Consider the following 22487-nt stretch of genomic DNA (forward strand, 5'->3'; position numbering starts at 1 on the left):
ACATGACTATTTGGAAGTTTTTCTGGCTAACCAATCCAAAAATTTGAACTTATCTAAAACTCTTGCCATATTCCAACTTACACAAAGTTATAGTCATCCATCACCCCTGTACCAGATGAACCAGTGATACCTCAATTTTAATATTCTTATTGATATTTACAAATCCCTTCATGGCCTTATCCATAATCACTCAATTCTCTCTCAGCCATTCAATCCTTTCCAAAACCTCTGCATTCTCCAAGCCTGGCTTCTTATTGATCTCCAATTACAATTTTTCTACCAGTGGCAACTATGTCTTGAGTTGCCTAGACCCCAAGGTCTGGACAACTTTTACTGAAACTGTGAGCCTCTCTTTCTTCCATTAAGGCATCCCTTAAAACCTGCCTCTTTGACCTTTCTTTACGTCAATTATCATAATATTTCCTTTTGGTGCTCAAATGTTATTTTCAACCCCTTTTTTACACTTCTTGTGAAGTACCTTGGGTCATTTTGATGAAAAGTGCTATAAAAAAAGGCATTTGTTACACTTGTGTTTATTGGTTGGTGCATTGAGTATCGGAGTTGGGATATTATGTTGCAGTGAAACAGGGCATTGATTGGACTTCTGGTCTTCCTGATATAGGGAAAACATTAAAAAACTTGAAAGGATTCAGAAAAGATTTACAAGAATGTTGCCAGGGCTGAAGGGTTTGAGCTATAGGGAGAGGCTGAATAGGCTGGGGCTGTTTTCCCTGGAGCGTCAGAGGTTGAGGGGTGACCTTATAGAGGCTTAGAAAATAATGAGGGTCATGGATAGGGTGAATAGCCAAAGTTGTTCTCCCAGGGCGGCAAGTCCAAAAGTAGAAGGTATAGGTTTAGATGAAAGGGGGAAGATATAAAAGGGATTCTAAGGGGCAGTCTTTTTACACAGAGGATGGTGTGCTTATGGAATGAGCAGCCAGAGGAGGTGGTGAAGACTGGCACAATTACAACATTTAAAAGAATGGATGCATGAATAGGAAAGGTTTAGAGGGATATGAGGGGCAAATGCTGGCAAATGGGACTCAATCCGTTTAGAATATCTGGTTGGCATGGACGAATTGTACTGAAGGGTCTGTTTCCATGTTATAAAAATATCTGACCCTAAAAGAAAGCTATTCTTTACACCAGAAAGTTACGGGAATAATGTGAACCTGTAGATTTTAGTATTGCAAATAAAATCACCAAATTGATCCAGCAAATAAGCAATCCAACAATTTAAAGTAGAACTAAGCAGTATGAAAATCTGAAATATTATCAGGTGCAAGTTATTAGTAGCATTGCAAACAGAGAGGGATGAATGGTTTTGTACCTACTACAATGTTTACCGCAAATTATTTTTGAAAAGGGATTATTATAATCCATTAAGAATTCTGCCTTTCTTATAAGACATAACAATAAACAATAATGGCTCTTTGCTGGTCCCACAAAGAGTTGTAAGAAATTTCTTTACACTTAGGCTTTGGGGGTCAGTAGAAGCGAACCAGGAGAATAATTTTCTGAGAGGTGGCCCATAGAGGCAAAATCTGCAAAGACTTCCTCTATCTTAAAAATTGGGTTCAGACAAAGAAAATTCATCCCCTTAAGAAATTATGCTGGACTGCAAGTATAAGTTTCTGAAAATATTTATTTGACTATCCAACTCTTCTTCAGGTGGATTTGATTCTTTTTAATTTAGAGTAGAATTGTCATGTTTTAATTATCTTCTATTGAACAAAACACCAATGCTCCATATCTGGAGGAAACAGATTTGCATGTTTACTTTGGTTAGATTAGTCACTGTGCATAAGTGAATTCATGATATTTAATTACTATATTCTCTATGACATAGTACCCATTATTATAAGATAATCAATAATTTGATTTAATAATAAATATTCTTAAATATTGTCATCTCACATTCTTAATTCCTCAAGAATGCCAAAAGACATAACAATATCCTAGAAATTAAGATTCTATATGCATATATTGGTTAATATAGACAAATTGTTTCTGCTATTACCATAACTATATATATTCTATCCTCAGATCATTTTGCTAGTATGAAGACTCCTAGGTGGGAGAAAATTTCATTGTAGGGCTCAATCTATAATTAGCAATGCTAAGGTTACTTTAATGATCAGAAATCTTTCTTAGTTGAGGTTTCAATCAAACAATATGTTTAACTAAAGCAAGGTCACTGGACTGAAAATGTTAACTATGTTTTCTCTCCACAGGTGCTGCCAGATCTACTGAGTTTCTCTAGCAATTTCTGAATATGTTGAACTGTATAGTTTTACCCTACCAAGGGTAAAATCAGTAGAACCATTAACAAGCTGAAACATTGAAACCTTTAATACCAACTCAATTGTATAATAGCAAAGGGTGGTGATATAAGATGGCTTCAATCACAACAGCAATGCCAGATATCTTTAGAAAGTACTTAAACACTAATCCTCACAAAGCTTGGCTTGACATGTGCAAATTAAAGGCTGATTACTGCTTTTGTTTAACTTACTCACATCTATTGAATTAAAGATCAGTTAGGAAAGCACATTTCACTTTGTTCTCCTGAAACAGTAGCCAACATATTCTGCCTTGATTCGAGGGCAATAGGTAAATAGAGTTGCTGCTTAAAAATAAATCGTAATGCATATGCCTTCCAGCAATTTCAATTAGTCTACGTTTGTCCACTTCAATAGAACAGGTATACAAGAGTTTGAAATTATTGATTTATTTCTAAGTGACACAATCCGTGTTTTCGGGCTGAAATGTGGACGAGTTGCCAGTTTCTCATCAATGAGGGTTTCGAGATTTCAGCTGTTTGATTCTGGCTCAAAAATTTAAAACTTGGCCTGGATTAAACGGGACTAAAATTAACACGGTATGTAAAGGCCTCTTTGGACATCCACGATTGCACGTTTGAGTGCCTCTGACCTCGCTTTCAAACTAAAGTATAGCCCCAGCATGTTTTCTCTGGAGTCGGCCTTAGACTCTGATCACTAAAATACTACCTTTTTGTCGAAGTTGCAAGAACTTAAATGCTAATCTCCTTGTTAATACTGTTTATATTTATGATTAACCTATTTTCTTCTGATACTCTACCGTCCCTCCAATACCTCACAGCACGGAATGTCCGGATGCTATGTGATCATGAAAAGATCACAGTGAAGTCCAAATGCTTATCTTTACAGGGTTTTCTGAGCGGCTTTCCCACGGTTCTCGAGCCCCAAGAGGGTAACACCAGTGTTTACTTGACTCTTGTTACTGTGACAGCCACGTATCTTGCTCGATTGGCAAATCCATTAAACCAATGCAGAGAATGTAAAAGAAAACCTTTAATAAATCTCCTTTAAACCTCCTGAAGTAAGTGCAATATGAGCATTTCCTGTGTGTGTAGATTAGAAATTGGCTCTTTCGATCCCAATGCACTGACCAGCGTTTCTATGCTTCTGTAATTGTAGTTGCTGCACTGATGAATTTACATTTCTAAATGGCAAACATATCTTGTTCATAATATCTACAGAAGGACTGAAAAGCTACAGCTAGTCTCAAACACAGTCACTAAAAATTGACTGAGATGAAGCCTCGGATTGGTTATGTTAATTTATCGAAGGTCGTGGAATAAAAATAAATTTCATTGAACATGATGCATAATGTGAGCATATTTCTAATCTGGGCGCAGCAATTTCTTTCGGGACTATCCGTAAGGCACTTTGTTTAGCTACCTAGCATAAAAGCTCGAATTTCTAAAACAAAATCTGCTATCACAAAACTGGATAAATAAGCAAAACTGAGCAGACGCTTCCTCTAGTAACCAATATACTATGGGACAGCTGTCTCGCCTGTATTCAACCGATTGAATTGCTCAGACCAGAACATCCCACAAATTGTGCTGCGGACCTAATCAGCTGCTGCTGATCACAAGATAAATGAGCGAAGAGACCCCCAGATGGGAACCGGGGAACTCCGGGATCGTGTAGTCAGCCTCGAGCAATCTACAGCCAGAGGATCGATCAAAGATAGGCAACCGGAAAAGTGATAACAGTTAAAGGGCTGAAGGGGATGGGAAAAACAAATGGTAAATAAACTGACTATTCAGAAGCAGGAGAGGAATGAACATAAAAGCCAGTGAAGATTAAGCAGAAAGATTGAGGGAAATTATTAAATCATGGAAGAAAAGACTTGTGTTATATAACGCTTTTCACAACCACATCGTTTTATAGTCAATGCGATGCTTTGAATGTAGTCAGTTCTGTAATGTTAAATGCAGCAGTTAATTTATACACAACGTCCTGCAGACAGAGTTCAGCTAATCTACTCAAAAGTAGAAAACGCCGGAAGCATCAGTTCAGACAAAACCAAATTAATCAGAAGAAGGTGCAGGTCCAGGATTAAGGTGGAGAATTGCTGACAATGGATATTTAGTAGGCAGCTCGGGAACTGGAGGAAAGCAGCAGGGGAAGCTGAATAGGCAATCTTAATATCAGTGACAAGAAGCCCGTGAGATCCTTAAACTTGTTGGAGAGGAGGAGGAGGAGGAGGAGGAGGAGGTTTTTAACACAGAAGTTATTTCATCATCAAACACCTATTCTACCTATTTGCTCTGGAGACAGCTAAACAAAGTTTCCTTTGTGCAAATACGGGCCTTGTGGTTCGTTTATAGTGTTATGATGCCAGCTATTGGTAATACTGGACAAGTCAGATCCCAGAGTGAAACCCTGATGGTAGGTTTTAAGTTTTATTTTTCTTTTTGTTTACTGTGCTGGTCAGTCATTGAACATATTCCAATGTACTTTGAACAAAGGACCATCAAAGTTTACTACAAAAAGGAAAAAGACAATCAAGATTACACCACACAAAAACTACTGGAAGAATTTCCAAATAATCCAAACATCATGCAGGAAGTCATCTCTTTTATTCTAGTCATAACTGTAAAAATACTCAAATCCCAATTAGGTGTCATATTTATTTCTACACTAAAACTTCTTGCTCAGCTAGTCCAGTTGTAATTGCATTCTTTTGGCAATTTATTGTGTATTCAATGCATGTTATTTTCTTCAGTTCATGATCTGCCCTGAGATACTTAAAATAAACTGCTTACTCAGGTCACTATTACTTAACGTGGCATCCCTAAACACATGCTTTCTAGGATGTCATCTCTATAACATCCCCATATCTTCTGGAACTTCTTTCTTTCCAACTTCAAAACATCACAGGACATCTCTACGTTCCTGGCAGCTAATATTAGTTTCCCTGCTATTATGGCACTCTTCACCTTTCAAGAACCTGTTCCTGGCTTCATCTTTTTCTCTGGTGGTCATAAAACTCAAGTCTGCAATAAAACCTTAATGATTAGCCCCCACCCTGCCAAGTGACATGCTGGTCATTGAGCTGAAATAATATGATTTCTTGTAAATAACCAGAGAAAAAGGGGACTAATCTCAGGCTCTGAAACCAAATTTCTATTCCACAATTATATTCAGACCCAGATGCCCTTGGACAGAAGCATATCATATTCACTAGTAGGCTTGAGGCCTTCAGCAGCCAGTCTATAACGTAGGAACTGAAGGGCATTATTTCTAACCAAAATGACATATAACTTTCGTTTATTCATTTTTTTTTGTTTTTGTTATAGGGTGCCTTTCAAGTGTGGTTATTTAGTTAATTAGTTTATTTATTTATTTGATTACTCAAACCTTCACAGAAAGTTAGCTGGGTCATTGGGTTGATAGTTAGCAGGCAGTAATTTGTAATGCTGACAAGATCTGTGTCTCATGTTATTCTTTACCATTTGGCTTGGACCCATTTGACGTAGAACTGAGATGGAATCCTAACAGCAGCAGCAAGTGCTCAATTGTTTTAATGTCTTTTTTTAAATTAATTAAAAAAGTTTAATCTGTAAACTCTACTTAGCTATGCACCTTCCTACAAATCAGGCACAATCTTAATTTGGGCCTATATTACCAATCTGCCATTGCTGCTGAGTCAAAAGTTCACTCTGCTACCAATATGGGCGTGCCTTTATTACAGACTACAACAAATCATGTTTACTCATCTAGGAATGGGCAATAACTGTTATCATAATTTTTTTTTAAATCTTCTAAGATTTTAGAAAGTTATAACCTTTCATCACAGTAATATTTGAGACTTTTGGCATTTCTACAGAACAGTAACTGTATTCCTAACTTGAACTGTAACCATAAGCAAATTCCAACCTCCTGGCCCTGGAACTCCCAACTAATGAAACTTAAAATTAATCTTTCCAAGAATTGAGTAGAGATTGTCTGTAATTGCTTAGCTATACGAAGTAGAAATGTGAGCGGCCATGTTTGTTTTACTCATTCATGGAATATAGGCATTACTTGCTGGACAATCGCTTACAGTTTCCCTTGAGAAGGTGATGGTGAGCTGTGTTCTTGAACTACTGCAGTCCATGTGCTGTAGGTAGACCCTAGTGCTATTAAGAAGGGAGTGCCAGGATTTTGACCCAGCAACACTGAAGGAACAGCAATAAATTTCCAAGCCTAAATGGTGAGTAGTGTGGAGGGGAACTTGCAAATGGTATGTTCCCATTTTCTGGTGTATCTTCTGCTGTTGTCCTTCTAGATTGTAGTGTTGTGGGTCCAGAAGGTACTGTGTAAAGATCCTTGGTGAATTTCTGCAATCCATCGTGTAGACCATACACACCACAACTACTAAGTGTTAGTGGTGAAGGGAGTGAATGTATGTATGTTGATATGATGCCAATCAAATGAATTGCTTTATCCTGGAGGTGTCAGCTACTTGAGTGTTGTTGGAGTTACACTCATCCATGTAAGTGGAGAGTATTTCATCACACTCCTGACTTGAGGTTTTTTAAACAGTGGACCGGCTTTGAGGAGTCAGGATTTGGGTTATTCACTGTAGGATTCCTATCATGACCTGCTCTTGTTAACACTGTATTTATATGGCTAATCCAGTTCAGTTTCTGGGAACGAGAATTCCCAATATGTTGATGGCGGGGGGGAGTTCAGTTATTGCAATGCCAATGAAAGGGCGATTGTTAGATGCTCTTTTGTCAGAGTTGGCTATTGCCTGGTACTTGTGTGGCATAAATATTTTTTGCAAATTTTCAGCCCGAGGTTGATTTTAGTCTAGGTCTTGCTGCATTTGGAGACTGAATGCTTCAATATCTGAGGAGTCATAAATGGTACTGAACATTTTGCATTTATCAGTGATTATCCCTCTTTTTGATTTTATGAGGGTGGGAAAGTCATTGATGAAGTAGCTGAAGATGGTTCAGCCTCGGGCATTAGTTGGAGGATTGGGGGACCTTGTAGCACTGTAGTAGTGTCCCTATCTCTGATTCAGGAGTCTCAGGTTCAACTCCCATCTGCCCAAGAGGGATGTAATAAAACCTCTGAAAAGGTTAATTTGAAAGCATCTACTCCTGCAGAAATGTTCTGGAGTTGAGGTAAATGACCTCCAACAACCAAAACCATCTTCATTGTATCAGGTATGACTCCAACAGATGAATTGCAATTGACTCCAGATTTGGTAGGACTCCTTGGTACCACACTTGTTCAAATGCAGCTTTTATGGCAGAGGCAGTCACTCTCTTTATCGCAACAAAAGAATCACAAAGAAATGTCACAGAAATTATTCATATATCTGAAAAAGAAAGAAAATATATAAAAACATAACTAAAAATATATTATTTCCAAACTTGGTGCCAAATCTACACTGTTTTAGGTAAATTACAGATCAGAATAAGTTGTGTTATCATAATGAATGGTATGATGTTTAAATATGAGTTTCAAATTCGACTTCTGCAGTGTATATAGTATGATGTAATTTGAATTATTATTTTCAGAATAATTCTTTTAATAAATGGCCATTCAGCTCAATTGATCTACACACTATTTATTTTCCTTGTGAGCTGTCTCCAACCCTTATTCAGCGAACCCTATCAGTATGTCTATCTGTTCTCCTAAATTTAATTGCTTATTTAAGACATCATACTTTATTTTTCTAATATAATCAGAATATGTAAAGGAGGAAAAACCTTAGTTAAAATCCATTTACCTCCGTGTAAGTTTTTGGAGGTTACTGTTTGATTGATAAAATAACACAGTAACAGAAATTCTTTCATGAATGGATCCAGTAGAGTAAAAACTGAAAATTCCATTTTCTTATTTTCTGCTTGGTTGACTGAATAATGGAACATTTCTGTGTCTTGATTTATATGACCTGCATATGACACAAACCCAATTTACTATCATAGGTTTTTATTCCTTAAAAACATTTTCAGCAAAACACCATGCTTATAGATGATACTTTAACATATTAACTTCTCCAAGGTTGCTACAAGATAATTCAATATTCACGTGCACACTTTATTGTTAATATTCATTACAGAACACTTACTAGTACAATGCAAATTGTGATATAATTTATTTTGGCGCAATGTTAGCAAGGCATAAACCCTCAAAAGCAACGATTTATATTATATTGTGTAGTAAATGTTGGATGAATCTGAATGATTTCCCATTTAATTTATAAAGCTTTGGGACTAGTATTGCTTTCCCAACCTTCTAAAGACTCCCCCCTCCCACATAACACTGCAATGATAAATTTGATGTATTTCAGTAACATATTCAATTGAACTAATTTATTTTGATAGCTTTGAATCATTGAACATTTCAAAACAACGACACATTCTAACACAGCAGGACAGGTGTTTTATTTAATCTAATATCAATTACCTAAAGTGTTTTATGGGGTAGAAGGGGCTTGGAGAATTTCCCGCAGATATACTTAAAGATCTAAAATGAGTTGTAACCTTCTTTGCTATCACAGAGACAACTGAATCATCTAATTATAATTGCTCCCATTAAAATGAACTCCCTGCTTCAAAGCCGATTTTCTTCAAACACCTTAAGGCAGAAATTCATCTGGGTCCAGCTTTGATGCACTCAACCAACAGAAGAGAGACCAATCAATAGAACTCAGGCCTTTTAAACATTTTGTGTGTGAGCTGCCAGTAGCTATCATACTTCCCAAGGCAGATTTTGCATTTGAACAACCAAAATATTGGACCATAAGCTTCACTAACAGTCATACATTAAAAGTTCCAGGAAGGGGTTGGTTCATGCAAGTTGCTGTGGGGCAGTGGATGGCATTGTAGCTAGTTCGACAGAAAGGTTGTTCCAAAATTTGAGTCAGAAGAAAAATGCATGGGTGGCATGGTGGCTCTGGTTAGCACTATTGCCTCACAGTGTCGGGGACCCGGGCTTGATTCCAGCCTTGGGTGACTGTCTGTGTGGAGTTTGCACGTTCTCTCTGTGTCTGCGTGGGTTTCCTCTGGGTGCTCCAGTTTCCACCTGCAATCCAAAGATGTGCGGGTTAGGTGAATTGGTTGTGCTAAATTGTCCACAATGTTCAGGGATGTGTAGGTTAGGTGCGTTAGTCAGGGGTGAAACATAGTGCAATTTGTCTGGGTGGGTTACTCTTCAGAGGGTTGGTGTGGACTTGTTGGGCTGAAAGACTTGTTTCCACACTGTAGGGGTTATTCTTCTTTGCTTTACTTGGTGACCACTGAAGCAATAGAGTTGATGATCATTTACTACTCAATTTCACAGATAGGACATTAGGCTTCTTTTTTATTCATGAGTGATTTAAAGTCTACATCAGGGTCCCACCCAATAGACCTGAAAAATAACTCGATTCAAGTTCAGCTTGGATATATGTAAACATCTTAAGAGCACAGGACATTGATCTGAAAAAAAATGTGCTTTGTTGTACTAATTAGAGTGACAACGCCTGGAGGAAGAACGCCTCATCTTCCGCCTCGGAACACTTCAACCCCAAGGCATCAATGTGGACTTCAACAGCTTCCTCATTTCCCCTTCCCCCACCTCATCCTAGTTTCAAACTTCCAGCTCAGCACTGTCCTTGACTTGTCCGGACTTGTCCGACCTGCCTATCTCCTTTTCCACCTATCCACTCCACCCTCTCCTCCTTGAACTATCACCTTCATCTCCTCCCCCACTTACCCATTGTACTCTGTGCTACTCTCTCCCCACCCCCACCCTCCTCTAATTTATCTCTCCATGCATGGAAACAGACCCATCAGTCCAACTTGTCCTTGCTGACCAGATATCCTAATCTAATCTCGTCCCATTTGCCAGCACTTGGCCCATATCTCTCTAAATCCTTTCTATTCATATACCCATCCAGGTGTCTTTTAAATGTTGTAATTGTGTCAGCCTCCACCACTTCCTCTGGCAGCTCATTCCATACACACACCATCCTCAGTGTGAAAACGTTGTCTCTTTTATATCTTACATCTTTCACTCTAATACTGGATTAGTGGTGCTGGAAGAGCACAGCAGTTCAGGCAGCATCCAACGAGCAGCGAAATCGATGTTTCGGGCAAAAGCCCTTCATCAGGAATAAAGGCAGTGAGCCTGAAGCGTGGAGAGATAAACTAGAGGAGGGTGGGGGTGGGGAGAGAGTAGCACAGAGTACAATGGGTGAGTGGGGAGGAGATGAAGGTGATAGGTCAAGGAGGAGAGGGTGGAGTGGATAGGTGGAAAAGGAGATAGGCAGGTCGGACAAGTCCGGACAAGTCAAGGAGACAGTGCTGAGCTGGAAGTTTGAAACTAGGATGAGGTGGGGGAAGGGGAAATGAGGAAACTGTTGAAGTCCACATTGCTGCCCTGGGGTTGAAGTGTTCCGAGGCGGAAGATGAGGCGTTCTTCCTCCAGGCGTCTGGTGGTGAGGGAGCGGCGGTGAAGGAGGCCCAGGACCTCCATGTCCTCGGCAGAGTGGGAGGGGGAGTTGAAATGTTGGGCCATGGGGCGGTTTGGTTGGTTGGTGCGGGTGTCTCGGAGATGTTCCCTAAAGCACTCTACTAGGAGGCGCCCAGTCTCCCCAATGTAGAGGAGACCACATCGGGAGCAACGGATACAATAAATGATATTAGTGGATGTGCTGGTAAAACTTTGATGGATGTGGAAGGCTCCTTTAGGGCCTTGGGTAGAGGTGAGGGAGGAGGTGTGGGCACAGGTTTTACAGTTCCTGCGGTGGCAGGGGAAAGTGCCAGAATGGGAGGGTGGGTCGTAGGGGGATGTGGACCTGACTAGGTAGTCGCGGAGGGAATGGTCTTTGTGGAAGGCGGAAAGGGGTGGGGAGGGAAATATATCCCTGGTGGTGGGGTCTTTTTGGAGGTGGCGGAAATGTCGGTGGATGATTTAGTTTATGCCTCGGAACACTTCAACCCCAGGGCATCAATGTGGACTTCAACAGCTTCCTCATTTCCCCTTCCCCCACCTCATCCTAGTTTCAAACTTCCAGCTCAGCACTGTCTCCTTGACTTGTCCGGACTTGTCCGACCTGCCTATCTCCTTTTCCACCTATCCACTCCACCCTCTCCTCCTTGACCTATCACCTTCATCTCCTCCCCCACTCACCCATTGTACTCTGTGCTACTCTCTCCCCACCCCCACCCTCCTCTAGTTTATCTCTCCATGCTTCAGGCTCACTGCCTTTATTCCTGATGAAGGGCTTTTGCCCGAAACGTCGATTTCGCCGCTCGTTGGATGCTGCCTGAACTGCTGTGCTCTTCCAGCACCACTAATCCAGTATTTGGTTTTCAGCATCTGCAGTCATTGTTTTTACCATCTTTCACTCTAAACCTATGCCCTCTAGTTTTGGACTACCCCACCCCAGGGAAAAAACTTTATCTATTTACCTTATCCATGTCCCTCATGATTTTACAAACCTCTATATGGTCACCCCTCAGCCTCTGACACTCCAGGGAAAACAGCCCCCCCTGTGCTGGGTCCACTGCTTTTTGTCATTTATGTAAATGATTTGGATGTGAACATAGGACATATAGTTAGTAAGTTTGCAGATGATACCAAAATTGGAGGACAGCAAAGGTTACCTCAGCGTACAATGGGATTTTGATGAGATGGGCCAATGAACTGAGGAGTGGCAGATGGATTTAATTTAGATAAATATGGGGTGTTGTATTTGGAACGGCAAATCAGGACAGGACTTATACATTTAATGGTAAGGTCCCGGGGAGTGTTGCTGAGCAAAGGGAGTTTGGAGTGCAAGTTCATATTTTCATTGAAAGTGGAGTCACAAGTTGATAGGATATTGAAGAAGGCATTTGGTATGCTTTCCTTTATTAGTCAGAGCATTGAGTATAGGAATTGGGAGGTCATATTGTGGCTATACAGGACATTGGTTTGGCGACTTTTGGAATATTGTGTGCAATTCTGGTCTATCTCCTATAGTTTCTTAAAATGATGTAACCTATGTTGTACACTGTAAACATTGAAAATCAGGAGGTTTGAAATATCATTTGTTTCACATAATATTTATTTAAAACACATGCACTGTTGTTAATAACAAATGTTTAATAAATGTTACTCTTGTAAATTATTCTATTTTGAAAGAAAAATAATGGACTGACACAAAACATTTGTGTAAGAAAAAACTGCGTGTGCTAGAAATCCGAAACAAAACAGAAATTGCTATCGAGAAACCAAGCCAGTCTGGCTGCAACTGTGGAAAGGCCGCAGAGGAAACATTTTGAGTCCAGTTACCCTTCTTCAGAATTTCCTCAAACACAAAAATATTGTGATTTAGCTCATGGTAGTTATTTTAGCTTTCTACTTGTGAAATAGCTTTGCATTGAGTAGGAAATCTAAGTGTCAGCTACACAAGATCAAATGTATTGAACATCAGTAAAATCAGATATCTATAAACATGTGTATGACTTGCCATACTCTTGAGTGGACACTATTGGTAGAATCACTGCAATGCTGACTTTCTAATAGCATGGTACCATTCATTAGGCTTGAAAGATTTGAGATGTTTTACATTAGTTATACATTTGTAATAACAGAATTAATTCTGGCAACTAGTTCCTTACTGAACAGTCACCATTAGCAACTGTAGCATAGAATTTTCTACATTGGAGTTGCATAATATATACACTGATGTAGCTCTCGGGTAATAATGCTGCAATTTCTTGAGGATCATATCCTGCAGTACATCTGGAAGCATAAAACAGTACAAACTCAGTCCAAATATCTTTAGAGGTCTGGAGAAATATCGGAGTTGTCGTGTTCTTTAAGTCCCTTTTAACCCTATTAATGTTATGAAGTGTAATTCAAAGCCTTCAAACCTTATGAAGTTTCCTGATCAAGGGCTTATGTCCAAAACGTCGATTCTCCTGCTCCTCAGATGCTGCCTGACCAGCTGTGCTTTCCCAGCAACATACTCTGGACTCTGGTCCTCGGATGCTGCCTGAACTGCGGTGCTTTTCCAGCACCACTCTAGTCTAGAATCTGGTTTCCAGCATCTGCAGCCCTTGTTTTTACCTAGTTGATTTTAACCTTACTGCAAATCCCCTTGCAAGGATGCCTGCCTTGAACAAGTTTTCCTCCTCTCTCTACAAGAATCTCAGGGAGTCCCTCTCCCGCTGCAACTCCCAGGTCATTTTCTCTGCCCTGAAGCTCTTCAAACATGTCCTGCAGCACTGTCCCCATGACCTGTCCTACCTGCCTATCTTCCTTTCCACCTATCCACTCCACCCTCCTCCCTGACCTATCACCTCCATCCCCACCCACTCACCTATTGTACTCTTTGCTACTTTCTTCTCACCCCCTCCCATTCATCTCTCCACCCTGCATGCACTCTGCCTCTATTCCTGATGAAGGGCTTTTGCCCGAAACGTCGATTTTTCTGCTCCTCGGATGCTACCTGAACTGCTGTGCTTTTCCAGCACTACTCTCGTCTAGAATCTGATCTCCAGCATCTGCAGTCCTCACTTTCTCCTTATGAACTTTAAGCATGTTTAAGAAGCAATTGTGGAAGTTTGTTTAAGGTTACAGAATCTAAGTCATAATAAAAAGCCATCCAAAGATAATCAAAATACATTGCATCTCTCTGTGACAAGAAACATCGCAAGGAAAGCAGTCATAAGTTCTTTAAGGTAAAGCTGATGTCCCAGCTACAAAAGGCTGAACTCTTTGGGTATATTGACTTCAGGATATAGATGTGAACTTGCTGACTTTGTTTTCGGGCATACACTGTGAGCTGTTCAGGTCAATGAAAGAAATCCGTATCCCTTGGTATTTTGAAGGAACTGGTCATAAATTAAGCAAAATCTTGACAGGCATAACTCAGTGGTTGCATAAATGACTGAAGAAATTTGAGAAGAGCGCCAAGCCCAACATTCTTGCGAACTTTCTTAAAAATAGTTGCAACACGGCTCTTACACCACCACCAAATTGAAAACTCCGAGAAAAATACAGCTCTGTATTTTAATATTTTTCTTTATGGGTGAAGGCAACGTAAGAGATAACTGATATTGACCAAAAGCGACGAGGTTTACTAGCTGAGTGCTAAATTACCCAGTTACAAATGGTCTTACTGACCCAAGCAATTAAATGAGCCTCAATGAGTGTGTCTGTGACCTCTCTCACGATTAAATAGCGGCCGGCGCAATTTTTGCAGGAAATATGGTACGTTTGGAATTGTGCATAAAATCGGGACACAAGGATAGAAGTGGGGAAGATAAAGCCATTTCTCACTGCATTGCGTTTCAAAAAGGTTTCAACAAATAAATATTAGAATAGGTTCTACATTAAAGACGCTTAAAACTTATTTTCTAAAGTGTTGCATTTATCACAGTTGAAACTATGCCACGAGCTACAGTAAGAAAAGTGCATACAAAAGAATCACTTGCCACTGGGTTAAAACAACGGACGGGTTTATCAATTCATTTTAATGATTTATTTTGAAACAGGCATTTAGTGGTTTACTAAATCACATTTTGGCTTTCAAATATATGTGGTGCTATACTATGTGGTCGAAATAATAAGCAGTCTCATGCTGCAAAGCATGTGAAGAGAGATCCTCTGCTCAATGAGATCAATGTTGCAGAGCCCTTGTTTGTAAACCTTCGCTTTCATTATGGTCGTGCACTATATCTCATTAAATGGAACGAAGTCGAAGGAGAGAAGGTTGGACTGGAATGGTTAGGGTGCCTTTTATTTTCAATAGATTTGCCTCGAGCCAAGGCCAAATGGAACCCTTGGTGGCATCCCGCGATGGGGCATCGATGTGTTGAGTCTGGGAAGCGAGCTTTGCAGCGCCGGCTCTGGGAAAAAAAAAAGCTTGGACTGAACACAAAGTATGGGCTGCGGCTGGACCCGCTCTAACAGTCTGCAGTGTCCGGCTGTAAAGGCCGTTCAACTCCCCCAGCCTAGAGAACAGGCAGGCAGGCAGTTACAGGCAGAGGGCTACTGGGGAAAGCAGGCTGCAGATAGGAGGCGATTCCTTTTGTGTGTGTATATTGGACACAAGTTAGTGCACTCGCCATAAAAGTTTTTGGTCAGTTTCCTGGGGGGGAAGAGAAGCGGAAACTGTCGTCTTGTGAACGGATCGGGTTTGGGGGTGGGGGAAGGAGAGGGAAGCAGCAACTGGAATGTTCTGCCTGGCTCTGGGATCTGACCATTTTGTGGGTGTGTTGGACATTTAAGTTTGGCGAGCGTATGAGTTCCGGATTATATTTAGAAGAAAGAGAGAGAAAGGGGAGGAGGAAATTCATCGATTTAAAGGGACAAGATTGTCACTTTGATGGAAAGTTTAACGCCTGGGATTTAAATGAAGCTTTGGCTTTGAGGAAGAGGTGGAAGGATTTTTTTTAAAAATGCCGATTGTGAGTAATTCCCAAGCGAATGGGGAGCGTCGGCGGCGTCCCCGGTTCAATGCCCCGCTCCCGGGTAAGCGCGGCTCCCGGTGCCATGCAGGAGGAATCCGGCAACAAGACTCCACCGAGGCGGACGGGAGCCAGCTCTTGCTGCAGACGGACAATGCCCGAGGCGGCCGCGTCTCGCCGTGCCCAGGCCCGGCCAGTTCACTCAGGCCCCGGGCTCAGGGAGCCGGCTGCAGCTCCGCTCTCCAGGGCGGCTCGGGGGCGCTGCTGGCCGCTCGGCGCAATGCCAGGATCTCCCCAGCAGGTAAGCACTATCCACACTGACAGGCTGGAGGGGAGGGGTAAGGAGGGCAAGGGGCGGGCCGAAGGGAATTGAAAACCTTGTTTACCTTCACAGTTAAGTCTGTGCTGTAAAATGCAATGTCTTTTCAGGCCATATCTTTTTAATGCAATATCGTTTTTCTTGTAAATGCAGTGTCTTTTCCTACTTTCATTTTACCTTGAACAATGAACTCTCAGTGAAGTGAAACTGCTAAACTTCAGTCACTGAACCCGTGTTCTGAGAATCTGATATTCTAATATCTTGAAGATGTCTCCTTTGAAAAATAACACATCCTGAATCTCAGACAAACCAATTCAGAAATTCATTTTCTTGACGCGACCGTTATCTTTTTCTCCATTTGCCCTAGTGTGCTGTGAAAGGTTTTTATTTTTATCTCTTATTGTGGGCACAAATGTGTTCTTCCAAGTTGGCACCGAACAAGGGCACATGGTGACAAAGTTGAGGCTGGGGTGATATTGTCATTTGCGAAGCCAGGTGCAGTTTTCTCTGGATATGGAGTTTTCTCTGTTCAGGCAAGCTTCCGCATGTTAGAACCGGTGAGATCAGCATGTCAATTAAAGAATTGTTCACATTATGTAAGACATTTTCAGCAAGGTAAATCCATAATAGAATTACACTTTTTTTGACTGGAAGAGTATAAAATATAGTGAGCAGTGTGTGAACATGAGATTGAAGAGCTATAATGCCAGGGGACTATTGGCATCAGCTAAATTTTATATTGGCAAATATTCCAATCGGTGCCACTGTGATTGATGGACTTGGTGTACAGTGGCACTCATTTGGAACACTAAAATTGGCCGATGTTATATATTTTTTGAGACTGCAGTTCAGCTGATTATGTACCTTTGCCTGCCCTCTGAAAAACGATGTACAGAAAGCACAGACTTAATTAAATATCAAGATGATGAGTACTTAGTATTTTTGGTGCCACAGTACAATAAGCTGTCCATTCAGGTAGCATTGAAAAATATGCTATTTAACAGACTTACATTGCTGAGCTCTGTTGGCATGCCCATGTCATTTGGTTGAATTCACGCCTTTTTTTTTGGCTGAAATAACAAAACAAGGCATTAATTTCTTCAATAAGAATCCCTTGGATAAGATAGGTAAGTCCTAGACTTCCAGATGTTCCATCAAAAAAGGTATTACTTGAGATTTAACACTTGCATTACAGCATTTTCTTCACAGCTGTCTGATAACAAGGAAAGATCTTAAAGATCAAAGATAGAGAGACAATAGGGACTAATTAATCAACTTTGCGACTGTTAAAGCCAATTATTTTAAACATTTTTGAAAGTTGTCAATTTGTATTCAAGATCATTTATATCTATTTATCTGAAAAGTTGATAGAAAAATATGATGTTGGGTATGCCTGTGATTGTGAGGTGGGAAGAATACAGGATGCTTCCCAATAATACATGGATGTAAATAAAAACAAAAATAGGGGGGAAAAAAGCCTATAAAATGCAAGGAAAACATAAGATCCCCTTATTACTGATGAAAAGCTTGTACATAATGGAAGCATAAATGTTCTTTGGCCTTATGTGGAGTTGGAATTGGTTGAGGAGCAGCTCTTTATTAATTCCTCATATTACAAAAAGACAAGTTTGTCCATGAGTAGCCAATTTTAGCTGTTAAGGGAAAAAAAATAAATTTGAAAATAAGTGTCTAGTACCCAGTAGTTTTTATCAGTTCTCTAGTCACACTGGTTCATTGTATATTTTTAAAAGGTCTGAATCTACTAGACATTAATGATTTGGGTGACTATACAGAGAACTAATGAAATGTTTAAAAAGGTAAGTGAACCTCCTGAAGCAATTGATGCTGGTTAGTTTTGGGTAGCCATTTGATCTGAACATTTTGAAATGGGTCGAATATGAACATTATTCTGTAAAAAAGAAAATCATGTTTTGTGTTCTTTTCAACCGAACAGTGTGGCTTGTGTGATAGAATGTGTTCCTTGCAGTTATTCTACCCTCTGGCATTATACATAGCACAGAGCCTCTGAGGACCACAGGGGCCATCAGTATAAGACCTGTTACTATGGCAATGGTCAGCTGCTGTCAGATACAACTGCCAGAGTTGTGTCATGTCTTAGGAGCAAAATGATGCTCATTTCACTTTAAGACTCTGAAATAACTTACTAATTTTGCTCTATGATAAATGTCTAATAAATATTATCATCGTGGGTAACTGATATTTGAATTGTTGGTTTTAAAGTGCTGTGTTTCCAAGTGGGAGAAAGGGGAATATAAAAATGTTGACAGGACCAATCCAGTCCTACAGACAAACAGCTCACCAGCTCCAAAGAGTTGCAATAATGCATTCTATGGAAAGGTCTGCCACCTAAAAATATCCTATGCTAGCTGAAAGAAATAGCATAGCAACTGAGTTGTGAATCTAAAAAGAATAAATTTAAATCTACCAAAAATGCTGTTTGTAGTGTGAGACAATAGGTTTTATTCCTCTGAAAGTAAATTAGATAAATTGCTTTTGCAGAGATGACTTTTCTAGCTAGTGATTTGAAAATAAACTTGACTATACTATTTTGCTTATAACATGGGAAGTCATGTTGGAGTTGTACAGGACATTGGTAAGGCCCCTTCTGGAATACTGTGTCCAGTTCTAGTCACCCAGTTATAGGAAGGATATTATTAAGCAGGAGAGGATTCAGAAGAGATTTACCAAGATATTGCCACGTATGGATGGTTTGAGTTTTGAAGAATGTCTGGATTGGCTGAGACTTTTTTTCACTGGAGTGGAGGATGAGGTGGTTGGTATGGGTACAATTACAATGTTTAAAAGACATTTGCAAAAGTACTTGTGAATAGGAAATGTTTGGAGGTATATGGGCTAGGAGCAGGCAGGTGGGACTAGGTTAGTTTGGGAATATTGGATGCTGCCTGAACTGCTGTGCTCTTCCAGCACCACTAATCCAGTATTTGCTTTCCAGCATCTGCAGTCATTGTTTTTACCTAGTTTGGGAATATGGTCACATGAACTGGTTAGACTGAAGAGTCTGTTTCTGTGCTGTATGACTAGGACTCTGAATGTGATTAGAAATGGGCACTGCAAGAAAGACTCATTGCACATCTTAGTGTGACTTGCCAGGCTAAAAATTGCCTAAACCAGTTTTTACAAAGTTTCTGCAATTTGCAACTATTTGTTTCCATGGAGTACCATCTACACAGGGGAAAAAAATAATGCCATCACGATTGGCAGTGATTTCAGAAAAAGGGTGACGAACCATAGTGAAAAATATTAGGTGTGACCAAAAGTTAGCTTAAAGGGTTATACTTTAATAAACGCCTTAAAGGGAGGACTGTGAGAATAAGTATTGGAGGGATAAGAGGTTGAACAGACCATTACAGCAGAGATGATAATTTTACTAAAGTGAACCTCATGGATTCTGATGGAGAGAAGGAGTATAAGGTCAACAGGGTCAAAGAGGACTGAGACTGAACAGCCAGAGATAGTGGTCAGGGATCAGGATGGAAACCTTGACAAAGTTCATGAGTCTGAGGGGCTGCAAACTATGGCTTAATTCTTCCCTGTGCCTAGCTGCTGGAAATTCTAGGCGACCTGAGACTAAACTGTGTTCCCTAGCACAGTTGTCAGACAAGTTTCTCGGACTTATAATAACAGGTTGAGCAAGGTTGAGTATCAGGCCAATATAGAAAGTTCATAGATCAATTGACAAAACAAATAAGGGAAATGACGATTAAGTGCATTAATTAGAAAACCTAGCAAGGACTTTCAGGGAAAATTATGTTACATTACTTTTGAGTTTTTTTTGTGAGGCAAGAGTAGAGAAAATGCAGTTGACATTGTGTATGTGGACTTCCAAAATGCATTTGATAAAGTGCTGCACAACAGACTTGTGAACAAAGTTAGAGTCAATACAATAAAGGACAGAAGCAGCATGGATACAAAATTGGCTCAATGACAGGAAAAAGGTTCTACACATATACAATTGTTTTTTGGGCAGGAGGGAGATCTGTAGTGCTCTTTCCCAAAGGTTAGTGTTAGGTCTTTGCTCTTTTTGGTATATATCAATTGCCAAGACTTTGGAATAAAAACGTTGTGGATAATACAAAGTATTGTGAACTGTGAGACAAGCATAATGTAAAATTCCAAAGTGATATAGACAAGTTGGTGGAATGGGAGGAAAACTGGCAGATATAATTTTAATAGAAGTGTTGAGTGATTCATTTTATGGATAGAACTCAATTTTATGGCTGAGGGTGAAGAAATGCACTGTTTTCCTTAGAGTCGTAGAGGTCTACAGCACAGAAAAAAGGTCCTTTGACCCATCAAGTCTCTGCCAGTCAAAAGCGAGCATCTAACTATTCAAGTTGAATTTTCAAGTATTTGGCCGATTGTCTTGTATGCCTTGATATCACAAGTGCTCATCTAACACCCTTTCAGGCAGTGAGTTCCAGATTCCCACCAACCACTGGGTGAAAACATTTTTCATTACATCCACTCTAAACCTTATGCCCGTAACCTTAAATCTGTGCCCCTGAATGCTGAAAGCTTCACTAAGGAGAAAAATTCCTTCCTGTCTACCCTATCTATGCCCCTCATAATTGTAAACATCTCAATCATGTACCATCTCAGTTTCCTCGACTTAAAGGAAAACAATCCCAATCTATCCATCTCCCTTTGTAATTAAAAAGTCTCCAGACCAAGCAACATCCTAGAAAAAATTTTTCTGTACCATCTCCAGTGCAACCATATCCCTCCTGTAATGTAATTCCAGGACTGCGCATAATACTGTAGTTATGGTCTAACCAGCATTTTATACAGTTTCAGCAGAACCTCTCTGCCCTTTTAAATTCTGTGCCTCCGTTAATAAAGATATGTATCCCATTTACCTTCTTACCACTTTATCTACCTATCCCACTACCTTAAGAGATCAGTGGACATGCACACCTGGGTCCCTCTGATCCTCAGTGCTTTCCAGGGTTCTGCTGTGCATCATATGTTCTCTCATGTTGTTTGTCCTGCCAAGTCCACACTTAGTAGAATTGAATTTGCCAGATCAGCCGATCTGACCGGTTTGTTTATAAATCGAAGGCTATTGACCTAATTATTAACAAACTCGCCAATTTTCATATAATCAGTGAATTTACTGATCAATCCTTCTGTATTCATGTCTAAATCATTTTTATGTAACAAACAGCAAAGGCCCTAACACTGATACCTGTGGAACCCCACTGGATATAAGCTTCCAGTCACAAAAACACATCTCAATCGTCACTGTGTTTCCTATTGCTCAGCCAATTCTAGATCCAATTTGTAAAATGTCTTTGGATCTCATTCGATCTTATCTTCGGTATCAGAGTTCCACACAGGACCTTATCAAAAGTCTTGCTGAAGTCCAAGTAGACTACGTCAAAAGCATTGCGCTCACCTTTACTCTTGCTCACCTCTGCAAAAAATTCAATTATGTTTGTCAGACATGATTCCCCTTAAGAAAACAATGATTGATTATCTCTGGCCTCCAAGTGTAAATTAATTCTGTCACTCAGAATTGCTTCCTATCATTTCCCCACCACTGAGGTTAGACTGACTAACCTATAGTTTCCTGTTTTAACTCTTTGTTCCTTCTTGTGTCATCCCATTTCCCCTTCAGTTGACACAAAACGCTCAGAGACACACTATAGTTTTACCTCCTTCATCTTTATTCCGGGCCCTGGCGGGAGAGAGAATGATCACCCACATGTATGGAGACGAGTTCTCAGTCTTCTCTTTGGAACAGCAGTTTCTTAAGGAATTTTTCTTTTGCCTTCCCAAAATACAACACTCTTATTTGCTCCTCATGAATCTGAAGCAAAATAAATCATGTGCAGCCCCTCCCTTCTTTTGGGCCCTTAATGTTGAGGCTACTTAGTTAAGATTAACATTAGAAGAATCCAAGAGGTGACCAATGGTGACTGAAATAACACCCTTTATTTACACATGATCCAGCTCCCTTCTTAATGAATTATGTAGTCATTTTACAGGGAGGAGCATCCAGATAAGGCAACATACATATTGATTAGGTGACTGTTACAATTAGTGAGTGTCAATAGAAAAGATTAAGCCATCTGCTGTTACACAATGAATGGCTTTAACCTTATCTGGCTTCACATAATGAATATTTTCACCTTGTTAAACTGACCTTACATACTGAATGCTTCCAATATTGTTAAATGGCTCTACATAATGAATGCTTTTTCATCTTGTCAACCCACTACCCTTGCCTCCAGCACCCTATTGCTAACTGCAAGTTCTTACCTGATCTGAGTCATGCTCAGCTGAACTTCTCATTTCACAAAACTCAGAACGTAACTCTTTCCCTACCTGCTTATACCCTATGCACATTCTCGCTTGAATAGCAGCACCACATTGGATGACTTCCATTTCGCTGGCACCTCT

General features: G+C 40.1%; 1 protein-coding gene across 4 annotated transcripts in view; it reads left to right on the plus strand.

Annotated features, from left to right (window-relative positions):
• Nucleotides 1-15186: 15186 nt before the first annotated feature.
• The window catches only part of rnf44 (ring finger protein 44), a 151088-nt gene continuing 143787 nt past the window's right edge, over nt 15187-22487 (plus strand). For 2 of the 4 annotated variants that reach the window (XM_072590896.1, XM_072590897.1), the window contains exon 1: nt 15188-16025. In XM_072590896.1, coding sequence (XP_072446997.1) covers nt 15716-16025 — 310 coding nt within the window. In that variant the 5' untranslated portion in view covers nt 15188-15715. Of the gene's footprint in view, nt 16026-22487 lie in introns of all 4 variants that reach the window. The other 2 variants (XM_072590899.1, XM_072590898.1) reach the window with 2 other exon arrangements.

This window comes from Chiloscyllium punctatum, chromosome 20 (genome assembly GCF_047496795.1).
Source record: "Chiloscyllium punctatum isolate Juve2018m chromosome 20, sChiPun1.3, whole genome shotgun sequence".
NCBI classification, from domain to species: domain Eukaryota; kingdom Metazoa; phylum Chordata; class Chondrichthyes; order Orectolobiformes; family Hemiscylliidae; genus Chiloscyllium; species Chiloscyllium punctatum.